Raw genomic sequence first — 11,750 nt, forward strand, 5'->3', positions numbered from 1 at the left:
AAGATATGAGATATGTATATATCTGTTTTCGAAAGATATCGGGTAGGGCATAGAAAATTCAACTTGGCCAAAGTTTTAAACATTTCGATTTAACACATAATTGATTACATAAATCAAGAAATACCATGAAATTGCAATTTTACAAACTTTTTTATTATTATTAATTTATCAATTTTAATTTTAAGACAGATCATGGACGTAGGCGATGCCAGAAAGACCTTTGTAAAATGTCATTTCAATTTATGATTTATATTATTTCAGTTATTTATAATGAGCTCGACGTTAATTACCAACTTAACACTCCAGAATTGTAATGAAATATATAGTTTGAAAAAGTATGTATAAAAATCTTCTGTTAACTAAAAAGACATGTAATTGATAAGGAATTTGTTTTTATTTTTAAGTCTACGCCCATGTTGAAGGGTGGGGTGGGGACAGCTACTGTATCGCTATCTTGTGGGGCTTCTAGTTTTGTTTACAAAATTATTAACCAAAATCAAAGAGTCTCAAGGGCAGGAGCGGATTGTTTTGAATTTGAAATATCTTTTTTGTTAAATATCCAAAAATTGCGATCTTCAAAAGTTTTCTGAATGCCAAGTCAAAAGTGTTTGAAGCAAGGGTTCATCTATTTACAGAGCCTTTCCGAGAAAGATTTTAATTGAAATATAATTTAAGCACAAAAAACTTATTGAGTCCGTCACCGTTTTGTCGCCTACTTTTTTTGGATAGTCATTATCATTGTCTAGCAACCTTTTGTTAATATCGTAGTACATATGAGGCAACTTGCCACAAAAATTAAGTATACAACGAAGAAAATATACATTCATATGTACATATGTACATATATGTATGAATGTATATGTTAGGGGGATGACATCAAATGATAAGAATCGATTCTTTAATATAACAAAAATAAAAATTTAGTTAACAGTTTTCTAGTCAACGGCTAACAGTTTAATAATTGTAAGTCTAAAGCAAAAACAATCAGCATAAAAGATTTAATTGGTTTTCCAATTCATGCTGGAACGGCATAGTGAAATCAGATACGAAAGAATGCCATCGGTTACTTTCAGGTAATTTTATTTTAAATATAACAATGAAAACAAATTCAATTTTAACCTTGGACTACAAGAAACGCATTTCCATGTCATCGAATTGGTAGATCAAACGATTAACAATTAGCAGTTATCTGTCTATTTTTGGCATGATGCAAATGTTTGTGCAAAAAATTAAGTTGGACTTTCGAAATCAACACACACACACACACACACACATACACACAGACGAAATCCCCTATGAGAAAGAGGTGAAGAAGTCAAGTGTACGACTATCAAAATATCCATTGTGTTTAAAAAAAATCAAAGAGCTATGACTAAGCTCGGCGAAAGCGTACAGAAATTATCTAATAACTTTTCGTTGCTGTTGACCATGAAATCACTTTGTATCGTATATGTATGATAAATTTTTATGGCATTACCACCTTAAACGCACTTGGAAACAACCAATGCAAGTGTTATATTAACAAAAGTGTTTACAAAACTACATGGAAGTCCATGTTAAAATACTCTAAATTTTGGATAGAAATGGTGATTCATTACATTACGGAAATAGATAAATAACTAAAACACTTTTCAAAACACTCATTTATTGGGGTTTTTGTTTTAAACTCAATATCAAATACAATTACAAAAGTTTCGAGGAGAAACTTAGATACATTCTGTTAAAGGAAAATCGGACAATTCATACATTAAACACAATTTTATTTATTAACGTTTAACGTTTACGCGTTTACGCTTAACGTTTTCACCAAAAAAAACATCTAGCGATAAATTTCATTCACAAATCACCATCAAGATTTGTGAATGAAATATTTCTATTACTTTATTTTCAGTTTTCACGAAATTTGCTAGAGTGATAGATATCTTATATAGTATTTGGTTTTATTATTTTGAAAATTTTACTTCAAATTTTATGACAAAAATTCAGTTTTTATTAAAGTTTATTATATCTCGACACCTAATGCTAATCAAAATAAAAATCACTAGTTTATATTAAAAGTAAATGAATTGAAAAAAACAAAAACAGGCAAATCCACTAATTTTTCTGAAGCACTATTTTTGATATTTGATTCGAAGGTTTCTATATATGTACATATCTCTTGAACAGTATTGTCCAGGCACATACATATATCTCACATGAATTGCAAGTTACTTAATTATGTGCAACTTATGAAGTAAAAAAAAAATTTCTAAAATTTGTCTTAAGCATTGTGGTGACGAGTAATAAAGACATAAGATCATCAATATCGGATTAGTGATATTGATGTTATAGGCTAAAAATTAAAGAAACTTAAAAAAACTATAAAACTCCGCCATGATTGATACTTTTAGGCTACTTCAGGTTCAAATCGGATATTGTGATTAATGTGATTTATTTTTTTGTAGTGATATCAACTTTTAGTAACTAAAATCTGTATCCAAAAACGTGGACCAATTTCTATAATCTTGATATTTAAAATTCTTGAAAATGAATTTTCAAAAAATGTCCAAATGACTTGTATATAATCACATAATAAACCATCTCATTGCAGAGTATACAAAATAAATTTACATTGTTGCTTTTTGATAGTTATTTTTTAATTAGTTATATGAAAAATCTGTAATAAATGATAAAGAAAACCGACAGCAACAGAGAGATTTTTGTAGATCGTTATACATTGATGTAAGACCAACAATTAGGAAGTCAATTCTTATTTATCGTTTTCTCTAATTTGAAGATCACTTAGTTATCAGTATAGTTAGGTAATATTCGACAAAATATATATATATGTAGAGATAGGTAGATGCAGTTGCTAATTGTGGCATCTAATTGAAATTGTTATGCCTAAACAGCAATTAGAATCAGTTAACAATAATGATTTCAGAGGGCAGATAAACCCAACTATATATATAGATATATCACATACTTGGTGATAAGGCAACAGCATCTAACTTGACTTAAGATATGTTCAATATTTGTTAAGTAGAGATAAGATTTTGTCTGCCCCGGCCATGGTTATAAATAACATTCTCAACCTATTGACATCTTTTAGTTCAGTATAGTAGAGACAATATAAAAGAGACGATAACTCTCTTGATCTAAGTTGGTTATAATATATACATATATACATACATACATATGTAGGTGTAATATTCTATTGAAGAACAATATATAAACTAATTATTGTCGTTGTCGCTGTTTATTTTCTAATGTATAACCGGTAATGGGTAAATAAACTTACAATTGAGTTTATTATAGCTTCATCTACACGGCGAAGAACTGAATCAGTTGAAATGAATCTCAATAGAAATGTGAAAAACAAATTCCTCTCTGTGTAAACATATAAATTTATTTATGTAAGTGTCTGGATAATACAAAAAAAAAAAAAAAAAAAAGAAAATAATAAATGTGAAGAGCAAAAAGCTAATAAGAGACGCTAATCAACTAGCCAAACGCCGCCGCCGTCTCACAGATAGATAGCACTTGGGCATGAACTCAAAACTGGAGCTCTGCTCTGCTCTGCTCTGCTCTACTCTACTCTACTCTACTCTACTCTGGAGTGCCAAACCAATCTGTCTCAGTTGCCATAACCCTATTGTGCTCGAAATATCACAGTCGCAAAAAATTTTTCACATAGTCTGATCAGTTGTTTCGGTGGTTTCGGTGTCGGTTCCCGTTCTACGTTTTACTTTTTTCTCGGATCTCGTTTATAAGTTTATCTTACACACATATATATTTGTGTTTTGTTTTTTTTCGGGCGACCTTCTCATTGAATTTTAGGCGCGTGTGTATCTTAACAATCGGTGCCCCTGCCGGTTCCCCATTTGACATGTCACTAAACAATTTAAATACGAACGGTCTCTACGACGAGCCGATTAATCTGTGGAAAACGAAGCAGCGCGTTCATTACCGAGATGATGTGGTGGCAAGGCAAAGAAAGTGCGTTGCAGTTATCGACCATACAACCACCCACCCACTCACTCTACCACCCACACCACCCACTGGGTGGCACACACAGACACACACACACACGAATTCTCAAATACCTTCTAGAGGGGAGAAAAGGAATATTTCAACATTGTTTTCAAAATGATCGTGTAACTATAACTCTTAAATAATTTGAAATTCAATCAAAATTATAGTTAAATTATCCGTTTATATACTAGGCCAGCAAAATAATTATATAGTGAAAATAGGATAGAAAATGCTAACTAACTTTGCTTATGTCTGAGGCTAATCTCTAGGGAGACTCAAAACTTCTGCCCGGAAGCTTAAATACCCTAAGAGTGCCCTTATAGTACCCTTATAGATCCATTTTAAAATCGTTAATTCTGTAATGAATTTTATTGAAATAAGTTAGCTTATTAAAAGATTTTTTTGTATTTCAACTTTTGCACTTAGCCTACTTAAGACTTTTATATATTTCTTTTGAAATATTTCTCAGTAACTAAGCCAAAGTAAGTAGTAGAAATATAGTTACATTAATAGTTTACACCTAAAATCCTATATCCTGATGATAATAATGACAATTTCTCAACAAATTAGGCTCTTAGAAATAAATAATTAGTGGTCCGATCTGACGAGTTGTCAAAATTTACCTCAATTAGCTAATAAAAAGTATAAATACCAAGTTTCATTCCAGTATCTCTCCAATTGAGAGCAATTGAAGTTGAAGGAAAGGGCTATATCAACTCAGCTTCTTACGCTGATCTCTTGAAAACATGTCAAAGAGAAAGTCACTTAAAGAATTTGGAATTTATAATTTCTGGGAATGGAAACGTCTTTTTTACAATACAATCAAAATTCGCCAAATTGTTTCAATTTGATTCAAAACCTAAGAGAACCTAAGCAAAACTGTAGTGTCCAAATTGTCAGGACATCTTTAAATATTCTTCTAGATGTAAAACGACTTTTTCTCAAGACATTTTTGTCAATTTGTAGGCATATCTTGAAAATAGGATCAGCGGATCCAATTTTCATAGTTTTTCTTCCACTTAAATGCTTTGTTCTTACCTTTTTTTTAATGAGTTATATGATGATCGAGATTGAATAGTAGAAATATCATCGAAAGCTAACCAAACAATGTCCAAACGATTTTGGAAATTTAAATCTTTTGTTCAACTTTTTTAATTTTGCCATGCCATTCTATGACACTAAATAAGAATGTACTCTTCTTTGTCCCTCGAAAAAGATTTTTGTAAATATGTAGAAAGAATTGGCTAAGCGACATAGAAAGTTAATATTATTTTCCTTAAAATTTGCAAAAATTTTTGACAAGAACAATTAATTTATCAGAGTTCTGTGAAATGTGCATATCGATTCCTTTAACATATTGTGTCGTTATAACTGTGATAATTGATATAACATGATACTTGATAATAATAATTATAAGTAAGGCTTTAGCCTAAAAGTTTTAGTGGTGAAATATGAAATCAAAATTTAAATTAGTTTCGCTTTGATTTCTCAAAATATTCCATATGTAACAGAAAACCCAAAATTTGTTATATTGCAGTGTCAAATCCAATTGATCCAGTGTAAATCAAACTGACACTAGAAAATACCGGAAAAAACAACGGCTAACCGCAAAGAAAAGAAATCTGGTGGTCCCTTACTATATACATATATTCCCCCCCTCATAGACATTGAATCGTAAAATTTATTGACTTTACCACTTTGAAATGTGGCAAAACTTTAACAATTTCCAACTTTTTTGATAAGAAATTCCATTCAAAAAATAAAAGATATATTGATTTCAATAGAGACAAATGTGATTGAGTTAACGGTAACTGAAGTCGCTTGAGGAAGCTAATCCTCAATCATGTTTGGTCTTTTGTCGAGTTACGTAAACAAATTGATATTTAACTGTTTGCCAATGCGATAGGAGGAAGTAAAAGTCAAAAAGGCCGTGTAATAGTTGAAATGCCGCACACGACTTTATCAAGGGATTTCGATAAAAGCAAGAATCGTATCTATATCTATGAAGATATATACATACATATGTATGTACATATATACATCTATGTACACATGTAGGTATGTAATGAAAATGTATAAATTGAAGGTGATCACTTGATGTTTACCAGAAAAGCAACAACAAACTACAACGCACTATGCCCCATTATGTGATTGATGATCAGACAAATGACTGTCTGTCCGTCCGTCTGTCTGTCTGTCTATCCAACGTGCAGTTTATCAGGTGAACACGCGCTGCACTCTGGAAATGTGATAAACTAAAGAAAAAAAAAGAGCTTACCTAAAAATCAATTTGGCAAACAAAATGAAAATCAATCAAAAAGCCATCAAAGAAAAATGACCAGGGCCATGGCCAATCAGTTTGACCAAAATGTGACGTAGAATTTTTAATGGGGATCTAAAAATCAGTTCACATCGGAACTTTAAACGGGGCAGTTCTAATTGGAGTTGGAAGAAGATCCTTTAACACAACCGAAAAGGAACGACTTCGTGTGCGTGTGTGTGTGTGTGTGTGTTTTGGTGGGCGTGTGTGTGGGTATGTGGGTGTGTCTTGATGTTCATTATATCTGAATCTCGTAAATAGCAATCAGATATCAACCGATAGTTGTGAATATATCACCATAAAGCAACCAAAGAAATCGGCATCATTTTCACGTCTACCACCATCAGCTCACTCATTACCGGGTACTCCGCCCCATTATCACGGAGGCAGCGGCAACGGCAACAGCAACAGCAACAACAACAACAACGCCATAATACGTTTCGCCCGCACCTCCTGCGATCATTGTGGGCATCATAATATACCAGTTATGTCGCATCCGATCTCCCCGCTAGCCAAATCGCAAACGAATCTGGAACTGGTCGAACATGCCAGCCAAAGACAGGCCCTTCTGCCATTGCCCACCATTGGCATACATCGTGATGATTCCGCATGCACCATACAAGTGTCGCGACGACCATCCATATTGTTGCAGGAGATATTGACGCAAAGACCGCCACTTTTTGGTGGTCGCAAGGATAACAATGGGTTTCTAACAACACGCAACATCAAGAATCACGGGTACAATATGCACAAATTTATGCTAAAAATTGCCCAGAAAGTTTTTAGTCATTTCAAGGACATTACTTACCTCTTACTAAACATTCTATAATTGTCTCTCTCTCGCTCTCTCTCTGTTAAAGAAACCTACAAGGAACGGCTAGTGGCAGTACAGCAACCATAAATTTTCAGAGTGGCACTGCAAGTGCCAGAAATGGTTCAACAGCCTATGATAATGGGGCTAAAAGTTTTCAGGCCAAACAGCAAAAAGAAAAGAATCGTCGCACGGGCAAGTAAGTTAACAAAAACAAAAACGGAAGATAATTGAAAGAATCGAAACTCATTATCTATATATATTTCCACTTGTACAGCGATGCCATCAGTTCGGCTCTATCGGCCACATATTGCAAACTTTTGGTTCTACTTGGCGTGTGTCTGCCCATTACCGAAGTCATATCCGATCAAATACCAACCTATGTCTATCAGGGCTTCTATGTTTATCTCTATGCTGGCAGCATACTCTTTGTCATATTCCTCTATATAAGTGCATTTCGTAATCGTTCACTATTCAATGCATTGAAGGACTTTCGTAAGTATAAAATCAATAAAGAAAGTAGAATCGATTAGATTAAATTTGGATTGATCCATTTATATGTCTATTACGTAACTGGAAACTTTTAAGGTGCCTTTGCTATGATTTTTATTATCTATTTAATTCTTGAAAAATTTCATTCTATTTCCCTTATGTCATAGTTAGATATTTATTACCAACTCAGTAATCGGCCTCTGACTCTACATGATCAGGTCCAAGGGGGAAGTTTGCAGCAGTGCCGGATTAACCATATAACAGGATTAGATCTAATCACTGAAAAATCTAACAAGAAGTAAAATTATTTCATTTTAATGTATTTACAGTATTTACAGTTACTGTATTTACAGTTCGGAGAAAAGTTGAGAAAAATTTAATTTAAACAATTTTCCAAAATGCTTAAAAACTCTTAGCTTTTTGAATCTGTAACTGTAAATTATAAACTCTCTGAATTGTAAAACATCAAATATCTTTGCGAATCGATTTCGACCGCTTTGGAAAGTTATCTTCTAGTTTTCATTATGTTTTGTTTTGTTTTTTGATTTCCCCCAAAAACCCGCTGTGGGGGGTCAATATTTAAAATCATATTTCACTTTTTTCGCTTGTCTTTAAGCCAAACTAGTGAATCGAATCGAATCGTTCAGGCAAGTTTGATAATTCCTTTAACTGCCAAAGAGCTTCTCTTGAAAATTATCAAATTTTTTAAGCTGATCATCATAATTTTGGATACTCCGAAATGGGTTATAGATCTAACCATGAATAAAGCAAGTTTTTGGTCTTTGATTCTCCCAAATAAATTAATGACGAAATTCTATTTAGATGGATGAGCCGTAAAAGTTTTCATGTCTGCCTTCGCAAGTTCTTCTTTAAGCTAGACAAATGTTTAGCTCGTTCTTTCAAATGATATAGTAACCTCATTTCCCAGCATCCCCAGGCCTTTTGTATATAATTCTTAGGGATTGTTTGCTTGACTGAATTGTGAATTAATAATGGGTTGATTATTTAGATATTGTTTGAAGATGGTTAAAGGGATTAATCAGATTTTACTGTAACTGTAACTTCTATTTTTCAGATGAGAAGAACAGCAATGTTCATCTCAAGCATAAGGTCACACATTTTGGCAGTTTCTATTTGCGAGTGGGAGCCATCGCCTTTGCCATTGGAACAATGGTTTACTCGGGCCTGGAGTTTGGACAGTTTTTTGAGCTTAATGGCCATGCCGGTTGTCATGATGTTTTTGTGGCCATTACACCGATTTGCCGCATGATCCTGTGCATTGCCCAGGTGCAGTTCATTTTCCTGAACACCACCTATATGGATATGGCCAGGCACAAGGTGACGTCACGCTTCGGCCTAATGCATATGGTGGCCACCAATCTGTGCGAATGGTTGTATGTGCTTGTCGAGGAGACGAAACATGAAATATTTCACATTAGCCAACACGATGTGGATCCAGCTCATGATATGGTGATGCACGGCAACAATCCAGCCACAACAGATTGGTCAGCGGTGAATGCCTCGCTGCATACACATGTGGCCAATCATTCGCACAATGCCCTGACCACCGTGTCAACCATAGCGGCCAATATAACGGTGGTGCCAACGGCGGCCACATTCAATGGTTGTTCCCGCACCACAATAATGGGTAATCTGGTGCAGCAATTGTCGCCATTCCTTTTCCCCTGCACCATTGAGTACTCGTTGATCTGTGCTGTCATTTTGTTTGAAATGTGGAAGACTGTCAAATCCATACCCGACATTGACAAGACGCGAAAGAACTCGGTCAAGCCAGTGACCCAGAAGCCCGCCCATCATTTCTCGGTGGATTGCTCGCAATCGCATAAAGGACTCTTCTTTGGCATCCTTATCATTGTGATGACCATTATATCGATGATCATGTATTTTGTGCTCTACACACAGCCGGGCTATGAGCTAATTGCCACCCAGGAAGTAACCTTGTGGGAGACATTTATGTACTTTATGTGCGGCACGGCAATTATAACAGGTAACAGTTAACTAGTTAACTAACTAGTTAATCCAACCAATTAAATTCAACAACTATCTTCTATGACTTCTAGGCATGATACTTATGCGGGATTTGCGTTTTGTGAAAGACACCAGCGATGAGCATCATTCCATGGATCTGGACAATCTACTGTTGGTGGTGGCACAGACTGGCGTCTATTTGTATGGCATGTTCAGCATATTGGGCAGCTATTTTGCCAAATGGGACACTGTGCCGGATCGCGTTGAAGGCATCATTGCGGAGGTATTTGGCGTGGCCCAAACATCGCTGCAAACCATGTTCATACTCCATGCCAGCCATCGTCGGTGCAAGGGGGCCAAACAGGTGCGACGCAAGCCAGGACGTGAGATAATCACATTCCTATTGGTGGCCAATATAGCCATTTGGTTTGTCAACACTCTAATCAAGGGACGTGCCGTGTTCCGTGAGACGCATCTGGAGTTCTTTGGTGTCTGGGGCTGGACCATTATCACTCACATATCGATGCCCTTGGCCATTTTCTATCGTTTCCATTCGACAATTTGTCTCTTTGAGGTTTGGAAAATAACCTACAAGGCAAAGGCTCATTAATTTTAAATCATAATCCGAATGATTTTAATAAATTTCATTCCCCCTCTGTGTGTATTTTTTTTTTTTTTTTTTGTCGTCTCTCCTTGATTTCTGGTTTCATTCAATAAGCTAAACTTAAGTAAACGAAATAGCTACAATTAGATCTGTAATTTATTCAAAAACAAACAAAAATAATATTGTTTTATTTAAAGACTTTAAAAAAAAATCGACCCTAATGGATATGAAAGTCGAAAGTCTGTGGTTGTTGGAGGCGAAAGAGAATAATTCAAATCCAGATCATCGAGTTTCGAGAACTTGACACCGACTGGAAGTCATTTAGAGGTAAATACAATTCCAATTCAGTGCCGGTTTAGCCATTCAGCAGGCTCAGTAAGTGCGACGAGTCCTGCCCCTTTAGCAATCGTAAAAAGGATCACTAATAGTTTGATCCATTGTTCTGAGCAAAATTGGTAAATAGACAAAATATTGTGAAAAACTCAAATAATTCCTCTAAAAATTTGACATTCAGTAACTTTGTCAAGTTTTAAACAATATTCGAAAGTTTCAGCTCTTTTCAACGCTTTCAAATTCAATCAAATTATCTTTTTAAGCCAAACAAAAATATTGAAGAACAGCAAAAGAATTCGAAGAAAACCTTTTTTCATTTTTGGAGAACTTGAAAAATTCCTATCTTAATTTTGAAGCTAAAACGATTTCTTCATTTCTGCATTAAATTTGTATACCCTTGCAAAAAGGGTATATTAATTTTGGTCAGAAGTGTGCAACGCATAGAAGGAAGCATCTCCGACCATATAAAGTAAATATATTCTTGATCAGCACGACGAGACGAGTTCCGTCCGTCCGTCCGTCTGGATCAACACAAACTCCTCCTAGACCGTTGGAGCTACAGAGCTGAAACACGAACAGTGACTTTTCTTAATAACTTCGTTATTTTCTGAGCTATTGTCATGAAATTAAATATTGGTGAGTCATTTACACATATAAACGACTATGCCAAATTCGATCATGATCGGGTGACTATATCATATAGCTCCCATAGGAACGATCTTTCGAAAACAGTGACTTTTGTCAAAAACATCGTTACTTTTGACGCGATTGCTTTCAAATTAAACGTTTGTTAGTTTAACATATCTGTTAATGACTGTGCCAAATTTGATAAGGATCGGGTAGCTATATCATATAGCTCCCATAGGAACGATCGGTGGAAAACAGTGACTTTGATCAATATCTAATTTTTTTCCTATGCTAAGATTGTAGGTCGTTCTGTCACAAACATTAGTTTTTTTAGACAAAACGTTTTTCCACTTTGATGGCTACAAGTAAGGAAAAAGTTGCAAGGATATACAAACTTTGACGCGGTCGAAGTTAGCCCCGGCCCTCTGGTTTTATGGGGAAATCGATATGCCAAGTTGCGATGAAACCAGATAAACTTAATTTTGGCACTGCTCCAAGAGCATCAACAAGATCTCGAAGAAAATCGAATTACTGACTAATTTAGTTTGAATGAAAGCAAA

At 34.8% G+C, this 11,750-nt stretch overlaps 1 protein-coding gene across 2 annotated transcripts; it reads left to right on the forward strand.

The window, feature by feature from the left end:
* The first annotated feature begins 1,002 nt into the window (after positions 1–1,002).
* LOC6648274 (proton channel OtopLc) lies at positions 1,003–10,390 on the forward strand. 2 transcript variants are annotated; one of them, XM_023179224.2, is made up of 6 exons: positions 3,713–3,978; positions 6,596–7,072; positions 7,195–7,344; positions 7,423–7,640; positions 8,713–9,645; positions 9,719–10,390. In XM_023179224.2, the coding sequence occupies exons 1-6, from the start codon at positions 3,869–3,871 to the stop codon at positions 10,234–10,236; spliced, it is 2,406 nt and encodes an 801-aa protein (XP_023034992.1). In that variant the 5' UTR covers positions 3,713–3,868; the 3' UTR covers positions 10,237–10,390. The 2 variants fall into 2 exon arrangements, with proteins under 2 accessions (XP_002071134.2, XP_023034992.1); XM_002071098.4 differs by lacking the exons at positions 3,713–3,978; positions 6,596–7,072 and adding an exon at positions 1,003–1,073 and having other exon boundaries at positions 9,719–10,389.
* Positions 10,391–11,750: the final 1,360 nt, after the last annotated feature.

Source organism: Drosophila willistoni (assembly GCF_018902025.1).
Source record: "Drosophila willistoni isolate 14030-0811.24 chromosome XL unlocalized genomic scaffold, UCI_dwil_1.1 Seg141, whole genome shotgun sequence".
Lineage (NCBI taxonomy): Eukaryota > Metazoa > Arthropoda > Insecta > Diptera > Drosophilidae > Drosophila > Drosophila willistoni.